The sequence below is a fragment of the Coturnix japonica genome, chromosome 7, assembly GCF_054131305.1.
Source record: "Coturnix japonica strain WE chromosome 7, WE-NBRP24, whole genome shotgun sequence".
Classification (NCBI taxonomy): domain Eukaryota; kingdom Metazoa; phylum Chordata; class Aves; order Galliformes; family Phasianidae; genus Coturnix; species Coturnix japonica.
The window spans coordinates 21,148,218-21,168,213 of NC_140669.1; the positions used below are offsets into that span (position 1 = coordinate 21,148,218).

The 19,996-nt window shown below is 38.3% G+C and overlaps 1 protein-coding gene across 12 annotated transcripts in view; it reads right to left on the bottom strand.

Annotated features, from left to right (window-relative positions):
• Nucleotides 1–6: 6 nt before the first annotated feature.
• Nucleotides 7–19,996, bottom strand: part of PDE1A (phosphodiesterase 1A) — a 191,159-nt gene continuing 171,169 nt past the window's right edge. For 7 of the 12 annotated variants that reach the window (XM_015868294.3, XM_085552694.1, XM_015868291.3 and 4 more), the window contains 5 exons: nt 19,071–19,191; nt 17,159–17,346; nt 9,011–9,286; nt 3,286–3,405; nt 7–2,981 (listed from right to left, as the gene is read on the bottom strand). In XM_015868294.3, coding sequence (XP_015723780.2) covers nt 3,329–3,405; nt 9,011–9,286; nt 17,159–17,346; nt 19,071–19,191 — 662 coding nt within the window. In that variant the 3' untranslated portion in view covers nt 7–2,981; nt 3,286–3,328. Of the gene's footprint in view, nt 2,982–3,285; nt 3,406–7,636; nt 7,826–9,010; nt 9,287–17,158; nt 17,347–19,070; nt 19,192–19,996 lie in introns of all 12 variants that reach the window. The other 5 variants (XM_085552695.1, XM_085552697.1, XM_085552696.1 and 2 more) reach the window with 2 other exon arrangements.

Sequence of the window (19,996 nt, forward strand, 5' to 3'; positions counted from 1 at the left end):
CGATCCTTGCCCTCAAATTAAATTTATTTAGGAATATCATCATAGGAAATATGGACAAATACAGCAGAATAGAAACACACAATTGTAGACTGCCTTCTTGAAAATTAAATTAAAAAATACTGGCTAGATCATAAACCATAACAGTATTACATAATATATTTATCAGATATCTCAAAAATGCAAAATAAAAATTTTGAGGGCTAATCTATAGCTACAGCTCCTCAGTGTGCTTGATGCAGGGGTACATGCCCATAATGCTGTGGGAGAGATGCAGATACAAACACCAGTTCTTATAGCCCCATGCAATGCTTTGGTAACACAGCCTTACAGGGTTTGGAGAGAAAGTCCTGCCTGGGAGAGGCCCCCATAGGAAGCTGCTCTGCCATCTGAGTGTCAATTCCACACAAGGTCAAAGCCTTAACTGACACATGTTGGTTATTATGGTCTTCTCAGCCAAAATAAATTTCTCCTCATCCAAACAACACGCTAAGCTTTGGGTCATGTCTGGATAAAACCTTGCTAAGATTAAAGGAAGAAAGAGAGTTATCTGTCTTTAAAGGAAAACCAAGGGCTCTTCTTTCAGTAACACCTACCACAGTGATTAAGACTGAATAAAAATGAAGTAGGATTATTTATACACGAATCACATTTCAGTATTAAGCAGGCACTGAGTGCTTCCTGTGAGCTCAGGAGCTTTTCCTACCTGCTGGAGGACAACAGGACACCAAAAGCCTGCAGGATGCTCCCAGTGCTCTGCAGAAGTGCTCCACTATAAGTTCTGCTTGTATTTCCAGGAGAAGACTTTTGTATAGTATATCAATCACAGAAAGGAAAAGTCAAGTTCAACTACGGTAGAAGTCTGAAGCTGAAAGTACAGTACAGACATTAAATTTGGATTGCTCCAAAGTTTTGTTCTCAAGGGAAGGATAAATCACAATGCTGATTAATGCACTGTTACAGACAAAGACGTAGCTGGCCCAATTTTTAAACATATCTGTCAAATTTTTCACTTTTAAAATTTGGTGGGAACTACAGATGCTCAACATATCTGAAATAAGATTTCATGTTTTGAATGAAAAGGCATAAGATCAAAGGTATCTGATCTTAAACAAGAAAGTTTTCTCCTGACACAGCATATGGCAATTTGCAATTAGAAAAGAAAAAAAAAAAAAGTCTGATATCAATGATGTTTCTTGTTCAGTGTAACAATAAGAAATATTTCATTATAAAGAAAAAAAAGTGTCCAACATTCCCCATAATGGATGCAGAGGTGCACAGAGTGATCTAGGCTACTAAGGATTTGCTCAAACACTGCCAGAATATATAAATTCTTAACTCTTAGCAAAAAAATATCAATTGCATTATAACATATATGATACAATTTCATTTGTTAACATTTCTTCAGCTGCACTGTACAGAACTTTGTCCATGCCAAATACAAGCCCTGGACCAGATACACAAAACAATTTAAATGCACTTTTTACAATCTATATGCACAAACATTTCTTAAGTTAAAACTATGCACTCTAACTGTGCATAGTGTATATATGGCTTACATATTCAACAACAGAAATTCCACCTTTTGTCATGCCCTTATCCCAGGGCTCAGAGCTCATATTGTTCCCAGCTCAAATTCAGTGACTCTGCTGTCAGAAAGGAGACAGTCAAAGGAAAAGAGACACACGTGCCCCTCAGTGTGGGTTGGCTGGTTTACTGTGCCTTCTTCAGCCAGGACAAAATGTGTCCTCTGGAGGCTGAGGCTGTGGTACATGGGAGCTCTAGTTAGGTTCCTGAAGCAGCAGATGACCACCCAGGGCTCTGCATAGCAGGGAGCAATGCTGCCCCATAAGTCCGCCTCTGAGTGGCCCATGGCTGACTGCAGACTTGTTGATCAGTGAGGTAATACAGGGTCCAAAAAGGGGAACGCAGTGACCCAAGTTAACCAGAAGTATAGAATGTGAAGGAAGAGAGAGGAAGGTTCCTGGTTGGCTGCAGCAGAGGGAAGTGAGGTCGGGTGCAGGCTGCACAAGGTCCCATGTGGCTCGGCAGGAGCAGAGATGAACGTGGAGTCTCTTCTGGGCACAGCTGAGCTGCAGGGCTCATTCCAAGACATCTGGCAGAGGTAAGTGCCTGCGTCCTCCACTTGTGCTGCCTCTCAGAGAAAGATGCTCTGGTGTTTGTATGAAGCAAAACTAGGGAAGAGACTGTCAGATCCACGCCATCAACACTGCACTTGAGCAAACAATAAGGCCTCAAAGTCACCTTCCAGTTCTGAGAGGCAACACGATGCTTTGGTGGAGGGCAGCTGTAGGGATGAGTATGTTTTAATCATAATACTGGGTGATATTTAGTTGATTTTAAAGCAATATTTCCAATACTGATTTGTTAAACACCATTCCTCTCCATGTGGTAGACACCCCAATGGGAAAGAATCATCATTCATGCAGGTTCAATAATATGACTCCATGACTTCCTGCACAGTCCCCATACTTGTATTTTCAGATATTTTAAGGAGACAAGTACAACAAGTTCTACAACAAGTAGAACTTTCACGTTGCATGCAGCATGATTGCATGAACAAGCTTCTGTGACAGTATTTTGTTCTGGCTTTCTATTTCCATTAGGTGCCAGTGGCAGTGACACGTAACAGCAATCCAGTCCAGATGACCTTTAACATGTTTTCACATGTCTCTTGGAAACGTCTGGTGTCAGTGATGCAATAAAGCTAGGTCCAACTTTGGCTGGAAAAAGTATTTTGGCTAGTTTAAGAAAGCAGAATAGGAAAGGAAATAGCAACAACAAATATGACTGAAATCTTGAGAGTTGTTTGGTGCCTTGATTTCCCTGCTCACGGTTTGATGTTTTACACTTCTGATCATTTTGCCCAATCACTCTCCACAGAAACAAGATGATCTGAGAATAAGTTGACAGACAACAGCCTCTGAGAGCATGGAGGTAGGAACAGACAGTGTTCTTTTCTTCTGCAACAGAGTTCAAGTAAAAATTCATAAACAATAGATCTTTACTGCTATTACAACATATTTCTAGTATTCAGTATACTTGACTTGAGGATTTTTTATTGCTTGATTATTTTGTCTCATATTAAGAATTCAGATACACAAAGTATTGTTTGTCCCTTCTATTATGGTGAACTGACTTCTAAAGGGACATAAAAAGTGGGTTGCAACGTTCTCCAGTTTCAAAGTTTTGTAACAAACCCTCATGATGAGCCAGTCTTTATGATACAAAACTATCACTATTATAAGAAAGAAATAACAAAAGTACCTGTCCTGCCAGAAACGTCAGAAGCTTTTAAGAAACAGTAAATTTAGTTGTGTACCAGTGCTTGATTCTGTTCTGCAGCTTTTACTATATCTTCTGTTTGCTTACAGTATGTAGGCTCACCTGGAAGAAAGAAAAAATGTTATTAAGAACTTGAGCGAGGAATGGAAACAAGTTTATAGCATCTACAGAGCTCTAGACAGGCAGTAATGTCTTTCCCCTTTCTTCTGTTAAGGTTACAGCGAGGGTACATTCACAGTTTTCTTTAACTGTTTACTCAACATAGAGAAAGTACTGGATTTGACTAATCACTGGTTTATCCAAAGTGCAGAAGATAGAATGAAAGCAATATAAACTAAACCGTGAAATAGAAATACAACAACATGAGTGTTAATGCAGTGTTGTGCGCTTTTTTTTAACTTTTAATTTATTGAAAATCACCATTCACTCTCTGCAGAGATGTGCAGTTTAAATCCTTTTCAATGTAGGCGACCAAAATTGCTCTCAGACAGTGGAAGATGCGAATGCTGAGGTCTGAAAATTCAGTTAATTCAATCAGATAGGGAATGTGACATCAAGCAGCAGAAGCAGATTTCAAACACAGTGCAACTGTCAAACCTCCAACCATTACACAGAGCTCCTGCTTAAGCGGTTCCTTGAACAAGTGCAGCTGGGAAAATTGTAAACTGATTACGGATAGTAGACATGGGAGGGAATGCAGCAAAATTTCAGAGTTATTTATCAATTATATGGTAAATTCTTAGCTTTAAGTAAGGGATGGAGTGATGGAGTGACTTAAAAATGTGAAAAAGGAAAGCCCCAGAAGTATGAAAAGTAGAGAAAACGAGTTAAGAGAAGGGAAAAGTTATAGAAATAAAAACACAGATGGGGAAAACTTTTGAAAGACAAAAACAAAGGTATAAGCAGCTAGAAATGAAAGCAGATGTGCAATCTGAAAGGGAATTTGAAAGACAGTGAGTTGAATCTGAAAAAGAGGCTCAGAGTTTAGAAAGGAAAAATAGCTCATGACAATGAACATGAAGAAAGAAAAAAAAAAATGAACATCTCTGAATTCACTACAGTATTACAGTAAAAAAGCAAGAATTTCATGACTGAATTTTACCAGTGGTTTCATTGTCAGGGTGCTGCCCACTCTAACTCAGCATTGTGTGTTTAATCTTTGTAAAAACTGAACACTGAATCCTGAGCCATGCTTCACTTCCCTCATGGCAGTGCATTCACCTTGTAGCAACCTCCGAATAGTTGCTGAGAGCTTCTGTCCCTATCCTTTTTATTAGCAAATCGCCCACTTCTTCAACATCTCCTTCCCTCCATCCTCATCCCAGCACAGATACCTCCTTTGGATTCCCACTGCCACCCATGTGCAGGGTGCACAATTAATGCTTAACAAAGCACACAGCCACTCAGCACCAATCGAACTGGCACCCAGGGCCACAGGCATTGCCACGGCACAGGTACTAATTGATGCTGCCCACATTGCCAGGAACTGAAGTGGTGTGTTGCTGCTTTGGGCTTGTGCAGCTTTACCACAGTGTCTGCTGAAGGCTCTGCATACTCACTACAGCACACTGTGCTTAACAATCCTCTACTGTCATCAGGGATGAAGTTACCCATATCCTGCTTTACTGCAAATTTATAGTCCCCTTTTACATTCTGAATCTAAGGATTAATGTGGCTATCATCACGAGTGAAAAGTTAGGTGTGCCAACTAAATCACTGAAACATGAAGTTGTTTAATTAAACATAAGCAGTTTTTAAAATTGATGCTCCAATTAATAAATCACTCAAGAGAAAAGGAAAACCATCACTTAAATAAAATCACCTTATAACAGTTTCATTTAATCTTGTGAAATGCAACTAAACTATAGTGAGACTGAGGAAGGGGAGCAGTGCTGTGGAAGAAGACGCACTCAGCCCTGGTATGAGATCCTCCCCCCACAGCAGTTCTCCCTTTGCTCTGACTGGGACACAGGGAAACAGACCCTCGTAAATATGTGAGAAAAAGGAGCCACACGAGGCTCATACATGCATTTATTTTTGCATTTAAGCATAAATTGCTGTATTTCTTATTTTGCAGTTACACTCTTCCTGATCACTCTGTATTATTTCTCCCCAGCCTCTCTTTACTCCCAGGGAGAAAATATTTTTATGGGAAAGCACACATGGTTAATGATGATGACACAGTACATCCTATTTCATACTTCCTTTGAGACTTAAAAATTATATAAAGTTTGGAGACGTCACTTGCTCTATTGTTTTTCTTTGGTGAGTCCTATCCCACACACAAAGAATATCTTATCCTAACATTTCCACCCTCTGGATGGTGCTGGACTCTAACAATAAACGTGTAGCATTCCTAATATTCACACTGATAAGCGGTCACTGCCCATCAGACATCATGCACACTGACTATTACAAAATGTTATTTTAATCTTAACTGTTTTTATATTCTGAGTTAGTAAAGAATTTTGCCTGAAAATGGCAACATCCATTTACTTTTTAAATCTTATTTTTACTTTAAGTAGGTATTCTAAATAAGATATATAAAAAAAAATACCAAAAACTTTTCTCATATGTCAATTCAAGACCTTTCTCACTTGATTACGCAACTAAAAAAAACCTAAATGTTATAATAAATTCAGCATTTTCCATTGGAAAATGTAAGTTCAATGAAATCGTGTTTCTTACATAGTGAGAAGTAAATTCCACACAGTAAAGCCAGCAGAAATTGGAGTTCTGATACACATTCAGTATACATAAAGGGCTCTTTTATGTTCATCATTTGCATTATAAGGGATTTTAATATTCCATCAATTTTTGAAAAACACATGCTAAGTATTCTGGATGATCCTCATGAATGGCTGATTCTCTAGTCCAATACAGTTCGACATCCTGCAACTGCAGTATTAGACACCAGCCTCTACACACAATGAAACCAAGAAAAGCCATGCAAAACCACCAGTGTTATGCTCATTTAGACAACAACAATGGCAGTTCAAGGAACATGCTTCCATTTACAAGAATAAGAAGTCACTTCACTAACGTAAAAGAAATAAGAAACATTTTAACCTGAGGATTCCTTTGCTACTGAATATTGTCAGCTATTTCAATACGGAGATCCTACTGTGTCTGTCTTTTCAATTAGCTGTAGCGTGGCAGCACTAATGCTGCAGAGGTATCTAAAGCTGCTGCTGAAACTCATTCTTAATTCATTTTATCTCAGAGACCTGCTTTAATTGCAGGTATAACAAAAGGCCGCTTTAAAAAAAAAAAAATTAAATATATATATATATACACACATATATATATTTATATACATATATATATGTATTTCGCAATGAAATAGAAACATGGCTGCCCTTCTGTCCTTAGAAAAGAAAGTTTGAAGAAGATGACAACAGTCTCTCTGTAAGTCACTTCAAAAGACCAGAAATTATTCAAAGTAGTTTCCTGTGGCTGATTTAAAATTGGAGAAAACAGAGAAAATGCAAGAATGGAATGTTATTAAAGCGTAAAGCAAACAATTCAGCAAAATAAAAACAGAACGTAAGTGACACAGTGACTGACCAATAAAACCCTGCAGTGGAGGATAAGGAGAGATTGATAAGGGCAATGTAACATCAGATATCTTCAGGTAAGTAAATGTGATATCAAACATTACACCCTCAGTGCACAGAATATCTAAAAGAACACGTTCAGTGAGTGTTTGGCTCTAGCATTAATACGCAACAGAAACCAGTCAAAACATCAAGCTCCACTTCCCTGTGATTTCTCTCTGCTATAGTATGATCACAAAAAAAGGAGATGGCCAAGAGTCAATTCAACATACTGCAGTGAACAGAAGTTGCACAGAAGTATCTTTTATAAAGAAATGACAACAAAAGGCTTACAAATATCAGATGCTGCTTAAAAACAAAACCTAATCAATACCCTTTTTCTATTCATTGTAGTACTCAAATGTCTGCAACAGTGTAAATGAGAAAACAGCTCTTCAGGAAAAGGAAAAATCCAGCCTCATCTTGCAGTTTTCTGGCTGGCAGAACTAGGAATTACTTAAGGCAGAGTCTGCAAAAGGTTCATGAAACTAAAAACAATCTTTTAGGCTTACGTTGGCTGACCAAGGATGCACAAGTCCATTAGAAAAAAAATAAATCAAAATAAGGGTTTCCACATCTAAATAGATGGAAAAAACCACTATTCTAGAAGCAAGATGCAAAGAACTGGGAACACAGACATTCTCCGAATAACAGTATTATTCCCTATGACAACTACATTCATTAACAAACTACAGCAGACGAACAGTTTCCAAAGTATGTTGTAAAATTCTCTATACCTGGGCTGTAGCTTCCTTGGTGAAGCTTTCCCCTGTGAACCTGGAGTCTTTTGACACAGGTGAGCAGTCTTCTTCACTTCCTTTATAGCACCTTCCTATTCTGATGGTCCTTCTGTCATCACACCTTTGGTGTAACGCCTTTCCCATCGTACTGATCTGTCCGATTGCTACACTACACATTTTCAAATGCTGTGGAATCAATTTTCATGTAAATGTTTTGATTTAGAACCCTAAATTAACCATCTGTTATTGCTGATGGGAAAAAAAAAGATCTGTCAACAAAAGCATGGGAGCACTGAAATTGGTGAAATGTTGGATTCCAGAATAAATAAGTGGGAGTTCTCCATAAAAGGAACTGTTTAGAGATATGCCAAGTCACATACTTGCGTCTTGTCTAAGACTTACAAGCATTTAACATTGTTGCTCAGACATTGCCATACTTCTGGCGCAATATTGCAAGGCTCACTGTTATGCCAGCATTAATGAGATTAGCATTATAACTGGAAGGGAGGGAAACAATACTGCTATATGCCTTGATTATTCCTATTACCCTATTATCTCAAATATATTCCAACAATAAACTATTCAGACCATATGAAGATTAAAAAACGCACACCGATTTCTCTTACTTTGATAACAATTGATTCACACTTCTTGGGCTGAACTGATTAAGTCATATAATGAACATATACCAAATCATATCCAGCTTGTGATAAAATACATGCATTCTTAAAAATATATATATTCTGACACCAATAGGAATGTTTTGGTTACTGTGCCTGTCCAACAGAATACAACCAGGAGACTGATCTTTCTTGAGAGGATGAGCCAGTCCCACGTCTACTACTGCTAGCAAATCCCATCAACGTAAATTGATCATAGTTCAAAATTCACATTATATTTAGTATAACAGAAATGGTTTACAACATCACAGTCATTAAGTGCCACAGCTAAGGGTTTGCATTTTAATTGCACAACAGAAATTACTTATAATAAGAGCAAAAGTTAAATATTCCCATTTTAGAAGTTTACCTCATTCTCAAGTAATGAAGTGCTATTTAACTGCAAATACACATCTTTAAAGTCATTCTTCTGTCCAATTAAAAGTCTTGTATTTCACATAAAGGACTTTCTACTAGGTACCAAATAACTAATACATAAAGAAGATATTTGCTTGTATCAAATGACATGTGACTTTAGGACACTTTTGCTTCTACATATGCCTGAAGAAACTCTCTTATGCAAGAGGTTTTACAACACTTTGTCTTAATATTTTACTACTATCAAAGGTAGACAGGGAGATTCCAGAGACTGCTGCAGCTTTGCCCTGGACAGCATCATTAAATTGACTGGTACTTTGTCATGAAGTATTACCATTCAGTGGGTCTGTATTCTGTGTTTCTTGCTGGGCATCGGTGAGATCTTTCTGGTTCGGATCAGAGTTAGTGCATTTTTCTGAGTTGGATTCATCACTCAGAGAAGTGTTGGAAGTGACTACTTGTAGGACGATGGGTCTGGGAGGACAGGCTGTACCATCACTTCCCTGACTACTCTCATTTTGTCTGCTTCTTGTCTCTTCCTGTAACTGTGCATCTGTGGAATTTCTGCTCTGGTCTTTTTCCTGTTCATCAACATTTTTCCCAAGTTCTTCTACAAAGAGGGAACAAAACATGCAAATTAGATATGAAGGATATGCCACAGTTGTTTGATTTCAGAGTAGTGACTGAGTTGCAAATGTGAACACTGTGAGCATCAACTTTCTACATGAGGACAGGTGCACTGATGACTTAAATACAGGTCAGATCCTGGTCCTGATTATGCTATTGCAATTAAGCCATAGCAGTCTGCTTTCTGGTTTGACCTCTTAACTCTTACCTCTTTATCTGGAGGTAATATGAGCAGTAGCAGCAAATACACTGTATGCTGAAGGGTGGGAATAGGAGAGCCTCATGCTGAAACACCAGCAGGGCGCTTACCATGATATATGACTGGGAGCAGCAGAGCTTACCAGTTTTGTAATGGATAAGGGACATGGAGAGAAGCACCCTTCCAGGAAGAGGGAGGCATCAGCACTGAAGGGAAGCCCTGAAGTGGGGGTGTCCCTCAGGCTGGAAAAGCCCAAAATGGTAACTAATAGCTTAAGCCGAAACACATTTCAGAGGTCTATATGCATGCAATCCATTTCTGCTGCCTTCATGGCTAACATAACACACAGAATGGGAAAGAAGAGTGTAAGGAGTGTAAGGAGATGGAACAGAGTAGCACTGGGAGGTCACACAAAGACAAACAAAAAAGATGAAGAAAACAGAGAAAGGAAAAGTCACACAGGGTGAAAAGTCTGATTAAAAATAACCTATATTATACTTTCTGGCATACTTTAGGAAAAATCAAGAAACTGCAAATTTGAGAAATGTTGCAGTGGAACTATTACTGCTGTTATTAGAATCCATTTCACAACTTCAGATTTCAGAATCTGCACACTACTAGAAAGATATAAACACATAGAATCATAGAACAGCTGGGGTTGAAAGGGACCACAATAATCATCTGGTTTCAACACTCTGCTATATGCAGGGTCGCCAACCACCAGACCAGACTGCCCAGAGCCACATCCAGCCTGGCCTTGAATGCCTCCAGGGATGGGGCATCCACAACCTCCTTGGGCAATCTGTTCCAGTGCGTCACCACCCTCTGCGTAAAAAAATTCCTCCTAATATCTAAACCTTACTAAACTTCCCCTGTCTCAGTTTAAAACCATTCCCCTTTGTCCTATCACTATCCACCTTCGTAAACAGCCATTCCCCCTTCCTGTTTAAATGCTTCCTTCAAGTACTGGAAGGCCACAATGAGGTCTCCCCAGAGCCTTCTCTTCTCCAAGCTAAACATGCCCAGTTCCCTCAACCATTCCTTATAGGAAAGGTGCTACAGCAAATTTCTCTAATTTAAAATATGCAAGCATTGCAAGCTGAAAAATACTTAAAAAGAAGTGTTTGAGATAAAGGCATTAAGAAATAAGAATGCATAACTTAAAGGCAATCTGATGTTTAATCCAGATATGTTAATTAAATCATCTGTAATTTGAGGTATAACCTACCTACCTAAGGCTTTTGTCCCAAGAAAATGATTTACAAGCTATATTTGCCCCCATGTGGCAGATATTTTTTCCTTAACTTTATAAGAAACCCAAGGAAATTCCATTATAAAATCATTTCATATATTCAGATGCATCAGTAGGTTGAGGAAATGAAAGCTAAAATATAATTACACACAAATGCAAAAAAGGAAAGTCTGAAAATCTAAGTTTTAATAATACTTAAAACAATTTTAATATTTTGTGTGTGTCAGTTCATTTTAGACTTTCTTGGAGATCTTTATTTTCTGTGCTCATCATAAGAAAAACTTGAGCTGGGTTTGCCTAAAAGTTCCTTTGAAGTGCCTTTGACTGCACATTGACCTATCTCTATTATTTTTATTTCTCTAACAATCTGCACTGATCCTGTATTTGTTGTTAGAACTGTAGTATTAACTTGCTCATGCTACAAAAATTGGAACATAAATATTCAGCAGACTCCAGGAGAGGCTCAGACAGAGAGAGAATAACTAAGCTTCACAAGGCACTGCTGAGTTAATGCCCTCAGTGTGATGGGAGCAGACTAGTGGGAGGACTGGACAGGAGCACTGTGTCACAGGGCAGAGCCTCTGGCTCCATCTGACCACTTTGAGCAGGGGACTGAGAGCCTTCAGCCTGCACTGCACTTGTAGAAGAGCAAGTTCCTGCTCCTCCATGGGCATAACTTACTATGGCCAACCAGGAATGGAAATGGGGCACAGCAAATGAAGAAGAATTTGCAAGTTTAATAAAGTTAAATAACAACAGATCTGTCCAAAGCAGGTTAGAACATAACTGCTTATAATTTGTTATAAGCATAATATTCATTTAATACTTGCTGGCCACAATGTTGACTTATTTGCTCTCATTCAGATAAAGGCAGGCAGTGAACTCAGAGCAGACATTACTTGTTACTCTACTTACTCTCTCTGTTCCAATTCTGGAAAAGAGCCTGGAGCTAGCCTTACATACATACTCTCAGTGGTTTGGTTTTCTTCACAAATACTCAAGAGTGATCATCAAAATTCCTTAATGTTAGTCTGTAAAACATTGCCTCTCCTAAAAGATCTGTTAGCAGTCAGTTGTGTCCTTCTCTTTGGTATTTCTGTTCCATCTCCTGAACTCCTGCCATAAACCACGGTCCTTCATGAGAAGAAACAATGTCATTTGATAAGTAAGCACCACACAAGTGGTGTGTTTAACTTCAAGTGTTTAGGCTGGGATGCTGGCAAAGCAATTGCCATGCTTTGTTTGGAAATCTCTCAGGAGCTGTGATGTAACAGCAAGCCTCCAGAAAAGCTGAAACATTCTGGTATCCAGTAGTTCTAGATTTTAAGGGTTTTGTAGTTGTTTTTGTTCACTTGTTGTGTTAACCACTGAAGATGAGTTCTCTACCCCTTTCACCAATAGTAGTACTCTTCTTTCATTAAGTAACTCTATTTTTTGCTTAATAAGTATCTGTAAGAGCAGGTTCGTGAAATAAAAACTGCACTTGCTGATCACAAGCCATCCTTGGATTGTTTCACAGTTCTAGGGGAAAAGCAATGTTGATAACACACCAATGTTTATAGTTGCTGCTAAGCGCTGCTAAAAGAGAACCAGTTCTCAAAGAAGGGCCCAAGGAGATGGGATATTCCATACCATATGACATTGTGCAGAAGGAGTTCTGAAGGAGGTTGGAGTTCATCTCATTCTTTTCCACTGCTCAGGGGGCTAGCTGGGCATCGGTCAGGAAGTGGCAAGCAATTCCTTGTGCATCGCTCTTTACATACAGACATATATATATATATAAACTATTATCCTCTATCTTAGTAAATCATTTTTTCTCAACCCATGAGTTCTACTTTTCTTTCCCGATTCTCTCCTCCATCCCACTGGGAAGCAGGGGAGTAAACGAATGATTGTGCAGTGCTAAGCCACCAGCCAGGTTAAACCACAATTTGGTGTTACAGATCCCCTTCATATATTACCACAAACTTCTTGATTTTATGGTTCATCTGCTTTTTAACTGAAAAACCAAATTTCACAAAGCAGAAACAAAGCACTGGATCCAGGATAACATGGGAAGGAATGCCATCTTTTCAGATGATGCAATTCCTGCATCTGCCATTTTAAAGAGAAGAGAAAGAAAGCACCAAAACCATGCAGAAAACAAGACTGATCCTGGTGTCTGTGGTGTCTTTCAAAGAAATTTCCAGGAGTTCCCAGACAACTGTGACTGGTTTTCTGTCCATTTCAAATCCAAGAATCGATTGCAGCAACCCACAGATTTATTTAAACTCCAACATCTTCAACATTCACCTTTTCATATGAAGATTTCATCACAGCTATAGGAGTATGAAAAACTATTGCAAACCATGTAACCTGGTGGTGCCAGATATCACAGAGTTGTGTCGTGCAGAGAACATAACAAAAGGATCCATTACCAATCGAAACTTTTTACTTAAGGAGTTGGTTCCACCTTTTAACTTCCCTTCTGCTGTTTAGTTGTAAGTGTAGGGATTTTAATGCTGTAACTGTGCGGGGGTAAGAGGGACACTCCACCCTCAACCTGCTAGAGGGTAAGATTCCTTGAACCCTGTGCAGCGGCAGGATGACTGGTACATGATGCTGGGGATGTGCAGCAGGTTCTGCTCTGGGGTTCAGTTGCTATTCCTCAAGTCTGATTCATAAGGCAATACCAACACAAAGCATTTCCTGACCCTGTTGGCTCAGCCCATTCACTGCATTTACTCAGACCTCAGAAAAACTCTCTTCCCACTTTTCTTCACACTAAGTTATCTCAAAGAGTGCTTGTGACTGAAGCATTTTAGCACTGCAATTAAAATCACTGTCTCTGGTCTTAGCTGGGACTCCATCAGACCTCTGAATTTATTTTGTTCAACAGATTAAAACAGTCTATTAGAGTAGATTTCATGCAGCAAACTGTCAGTTGATTTCCATGACTGTCACACACATCTACCCACCAATCTAGCGGCTGCTAAATCGCATTAACATGCTATCAAATGTTTGCATTTCTGCAGCTGTTACTCTCTTCTTATTAGGGAGTCTGCAGAGATGACCTTTCAGACAAAATGGAGCTAAACCTTGTGGCTATTGTGGCTGGAAGGATGCAGGATTAAGACTGCCTGAGGGAGGGCTGCAAGTATGATCCAGAGGTCTTTCAGAGGAGGCATGTGCTTTTCAAAGTTGCAGCCCATGAAAAAAAAATGGAAAATAACAATAATAAAAGCTAATAAACTGATCCACACTGCAAAGATAACAGTGCTGGTTGCATTACGCTTCAGTGGAACAACTGCATGCTTTAGCGATGTGTCTACACAACTGGAATCTGGATCTTTGGTCTGTATACTATATTCTCTTGTTCTATTGTGTGATCTGTGGTGAGTGCCCTAAGCTGTATCTCTTTTTGCTCAGCTGTAAAATCAAGATAACTTTTTATGCTCTGAGTAGAACAGCGTGACAGTTAAGTGTTTCCAAACAAGTTGTGTCTTACTGGCATCTCACAGGTCAATAACTCTCAGACCTTATAGCTGACTCAGCAAGCAGCTCCAATGAAACAGCCTCTCAGACTCATCTTTACTGTTAATTTGCTGTAACTATCACACTTTCAAACAGCAGCAGCTAACACACACACACACACACAAATAATAATAAAATTTAAAAAATCAGGAGATGGAATGGTCTCTTTATCACTGTGTTATGTTGAACAAGGACAGATTATCTGGTGATTAGGGGTTTGGAATATTAATTAAACATCAAGGCTTTCAAATTAGAGTCCCGGATGTTTGATCATTATGGTAATTCCCTGTTAACAAAATTCCCTGAAAGGCCTGAGACACATTTCTGTAATTCTCCAGTGGTGAAAGGCTGAGAACCCTTAGGCTATAGAGCAACGAGCTCCTCTGCATCAATTATACAAGACAAGGTCGATTGTCTTTTTTTTTTTTTTTTTTTTTTTTTGTTGTTGTTGTTGTTGTTGGTTGGTTTGTTTTTTAAACAAAATAGAAGGTTCTCAAAATGAGATGGCTACATTAAGGAAGCTCACAAACAGCTGGCTAGGTAGATAAACAGTTTCCTTGCTAACACAGGCCCTCTCAAAATAAAGCACTTTGCTCCTTGCACCAAGCTGCTTGCTCTGAGTCAACAGTCTAGGGAGGATCTTTTCAGACAGGGGCAGTAGCAGCAGGTGGACCTGCTGGGTCTCCCATCAAATACCACATCAGTGCATCTTAATCTCCTACTCCAGGCATAGGAGTCAGATCATTTACCTCAGGCCTGCAGCCTCCACAGTACTGCCTCTCAGCCAGAGCTGTACCTACAGTCTTATCCTGCTAAGGTGAGAAGCTGTAGCAAATGCAATTCCTCCTCAGGAAATCATAAGGATTGTTGCTAGTTTTCGTATGTTTGTTTTCATGTATCTGTACCACCAGACATTGTAGACACACCTCCTAAGTCTGTGAACTAATCTAGTGGTCTGGTAACAGCACCTAGTAACTGCAAAACTACAGACAAGAATGCAGATGGTTCTTGTTAAAGAATGAGTACTGTTAGTCACAGTACTGTGGTCACTCAAATCATTTAGAGGCTTATGTTAACAGCCAGCCAGCCTACCACCAGGCGTGCCATCCTCGGGCATGTCACTCTCTCAGCAACCTCAGCTCATTGTGGTTCATAATAAATTACCTATTTAGGAACATCTGTAGCAACAGTTCCTTTCAGCTGGCAGTAATGCACTGGTATTCATTCCCTCAGTAGGTGCTCCTACTGACATCAGATACAGATTCTTAGAGCAACCTAATGACTTCTCAGAAAGCAACAAAGTCAGAGACACTGGCAGAAGATCCAGACAAAATAAGACAAATAGCCCCAAGTTCAAGACATCACACAATTCACTTAGAAACTTAGTTAAACTTAAGCACAATCTGAAAGAAAATTCAAGTAAAAAGAGTTCAAAATTATTTCATTAATTACTACATGTTAATACTGAAAACTATGGTTAAGAATTTTCAGCCTTAAAAGAATACAGCTTCAGACAAGATATACTGTTAATCCCAACCAACAGGGGAAGATTCCTTCCCCGGTTATGTGACAAGGAACATATGTTCTACCTCAGATACTGCTCCATAGAAGCTTACATTCTCTTACTCAAAAATTCTTTCATTCTCTTCCCACAACCCTTTGTGCCCGTATGTGGAGTAAAAGTAACTATCAATATTAGTAAGTTCCATAAACCTCCAAAATCCTCCCATAGCTTTTATTTTTAAAACAACTTAGTGCCTGTGTACTGTAACGTGTGAGAAGCCCTGTCTTTTCAATGATTGTCAATGGTTCAGTCTTATGTGACTGAATCTATCAGTAATTTATGGAGCACTACAAACCAATGGAAATTAAGGAGAAATTATCTTTTTAATAGCACTCTACACCTCCATAACAATGCACCAGACTGCTGATGTACCAAAATCAAAATGGCTGCTTAGTAGTAGATACAAAAGAAGCTTGTTCTTAGTCTTCTCTTAACAAGAACATTTATTTGCAGTCTAGTACTACATGAGACTTTAGCACTGCCTTCAAGAGAAAAAGGAGCTGCTGTGGATGATGGTATGAAAGACAAGGCTGGCAATGAGTACCAGTATACCATTCCCTGTGTGAGATCACATACAGTGAGACAAGTCCCAGCAGTGAAACACTGTACTGAAATGTTCCAGGAGCTTACTTGGAAACAGCACAGACTGTAGATAATGTGTTCCCAAATGGCATTCAATTAACATGGATCAAGGTTATAAATTGTGTTCACCCAGTAATTATCACAAATCCTTTTACTTAGTTGACTGCAACCCCAGAGAATTTTCAGGTATGGCTCATAAGTTAAGACCTGTGATGTAGGTTTGGCTATATTAACTACCAGCTGGCAAATCAAGAGTCATTTTCAACCTTGTTTAGGTTTAATGCACTCTGTGATCAGCCCAATCTTTCCATTCATTGGATCATTTAAATAGTTGCCTACATCATAATCCCAAGAAGCCTGCAATACTGAATTTTGTTCCATACAGTGTGGAACAAATAGAATTTCTAATAGAAAGTATATCTTACATGTTTTTTAAAAAACATGGTAGTACATAATACTTTGAACTACTGATTTTGGCATTTAAGGTGGTTGTTATTATCAGTTATGACTAAACGTGCAAAAATGCACATTTCTAAATCAGCCTTCTAAAGATTAGCTGGGCCTTATTGTACAGGCTGTATGATTTCCTCTCATCCCCTGACTACTTACATCTCCTTATACCTCCTTACACGATATATGCAAGGTCATCTAAGCAGACATGAAATAAAATACATGAACACAACTATTTCTATAGGTTGAGGGAAATTCAAAAACAGAATTAGGGGAGGTCTTAGGTATATCATACCTTCTACTGCTAATTCCTTCCATCTTTCTTTGTTTGCTTGAATTATCTGCATCAGGTTGTCCCTAAAGCTTCTTAGGTCTACAGTTGCTAGGGAATTTTCTGTGTGAGCTGCTCCGTCACTTGCTGTACTTCTAAAATTGTGTCGTCTTTGTGCATCAACATTGCTTACTGCTCCCAAATTATTCTGGCTGCAGAAAGAAAAAAATAAATAAATCTAAATTATATCCACAACAGAGCATAGTTAAAAATACATAAACAATTAATTTAAACCAAATTATTTAGGACCTGCATGTAATCACTATGTAGAGATTAGTGCCTTCACCATGGAATGCCTAAGATATTAGATATTTCCACAACTCACGAAGCTGTAACCTCAGAATTATTCTGGCCAACCTTTTTCCAGGAAATCTTTGAAGGAGAAAAAAAAAATAAATCAAAGTGACAGCTGAAAATACATGACTTGAAGGTTGGATCTGGAAAGAATGTTTATGGAGTTATTTTGGAGCAGCTTCTTACCTATATTTTTAAACAGTGAATGGTATCTGGGGACTCACAGGAAAGATATTTGATTGTTAATTGTTATGCCATTGTAAAAAAGCAAGGCATTACAGGATATTGCACATAAATGCAATTAGCTCCAGCTGAAAATTCTTTTCATGTTACATGACTTTGCAGTCAAGGCAAGATGGAGTGGCAATAAAATGCAACCCTTCTAAACAATATGAAGAAGTGAAATACTGAGAATCATTACTACATTAGCAGTAATAAGAAAACGTTGGCTTTAGTCACTACGTAAATGCTACTGCAGCTATTTTTCAAGTAAGGTAAGATACAGGCCACATTGATTATTTAAATGTGAATATGAAAGTACACATCCTGCTGTTATAACATTCTAATTTTTTCATTTCTTTCTCCCTTCTTTTCTTTTTTAATTAAAAAAAATAATAATAATAAAAAAAATCAAATTTATTTCTGGCTTTTCACAGGTAATCACATCAGCCCATGACTGTTCTGTAGGCATTTCATCATGATGCAAAAATGAAAAGACTGATAGATGACAAGAAAAACAACAACAACAAAAACAACCAAGCACCTCATTTATAGTGCATTTAAATCTCACAAATGGAAGATAAGCAGAGTCAATTTTCACTCAAGCATACATATAAAATAATACTAAAATGGGAAAGTGAAGAAGGAAAGTTACCTACAGCAACTTTATCAGGCAGTGTAGAAGTAGGGAAAGTGTTATGGACTTAAAACTAAAAGAAAGAGGGTTTTTAGATTTAAGGAAGAAATTCTTTACTCAGAAGGCAGTGGGGATACTAAAACAAGCTGTCCAGAGAAGCCTCCATCCTTGAAGGCATTCAGGGTCAGTTTGGATGGGTCTCTGAGCAACCTGGCTGACTGCAAAATGTTTCTGTCCATGGCATGAAGGTTGGAGCTGGATGGTCCTTAAGTTCCCATCCAAGTCAAACCATTCTATGATTCTATGAATATGTATCTATGAATATTCCTAGAAAAGAATCGAAGCTGTTTTCTCCACTTCCACTTCCAAAGTGTCTGTCAGAAAGCAAACAAATGTCAAAATTGTACTGAAAAAAGGCCTGAGGATAAGAGAAGAATGATAACACAGATAATAAAGAAAAAAATGCTGTTATTAGGTATGTGGTAGAAAAATAACTTATATTTTATATGTGCATTCTGTTCTTTAATGTGGTTTTACCTTTTTACATGCAAGTGCATTCACGATCAATGTAGGAATAACATAATGCAAATACAAGATAGCACCACATGGTGGCAACACTGTACAGCTGTAGATATTACTTGTCCAACTGATGAAAGTACTAAGATAATTCTGAGAAGGACATTATGTTAATTTTGTTAGTTCAAAAAAGAAGCAGTGTATTCATACCCGGGTGTCCCAAATGCAGGACTTTCAGATTTTGTTGCTTCCTCTATAAGAGGCATAACAATTTTCTCCATGGAGTCCGAAAGGAGAGAAAATGTTGGTTCTACTATGAAATCAATGAAACCTGAAGGGAAATAAAGAAGAGAAAAAGACAGATTTTATGTGTTCACGGCTCTCGTTCACGGCTAAAAATAAAAATAAATATAAATATTAAGCTGATTTTATTACTGTAGTAATAAAGATTTGACATTAGATATCATTAATTTAGTCAAAGAAAAAATGCAAAACTAAACAGAAAAAAAACAAACAAACAACTAGTGAGTCTGTGTAGGTACAACCAGACAATAATTATAGCTTTTCATTTCTTTTTCTTGTAAATTTTATGCACTGCAGAACACACCTACCATTTTGAAATGAATATTAATTATTGAATAGAAGGGAAGTAAAGCTGAACCGAGAGGCTGGAAGTCATACTACCTCCTTTACCATACAGAGCTTCTTGCCAAGGAGTTAATACTTCAAAATGCTGTTTATCATTCTGTGGAGGTAAAGTGTTATTTCACAGTATGTAGGAGTGTTCTGTCAAATCAGTGAAGAGAACAAGTAATATCCCTAGGAGACAGCATTCATCCCACAGTTCTGAGATGTCAGCTCTGAACAATGTCTTTTACATTTTAAAGTGCTTGTCAAGGTATGGAATGACATAGTGAGAGAATGAAGCATTATTCTCTGCTGAGCACTTAAGAGGAAAAAAAAAAAAAAAAAGCAAAAAAGAAAAAAAAAAAAAAGTGGGGGGGAAAAAAAAAAAGCTAAAATGTGAACTAGCAATGGATTTCCAGGAGTCTTCATACAGCACAACGGTGAGCAGTGGTGCTTCAGCCTAGGATCCAGCTTTCTGCAGTAAGCATGATGCTTCAAATCCCACTCAA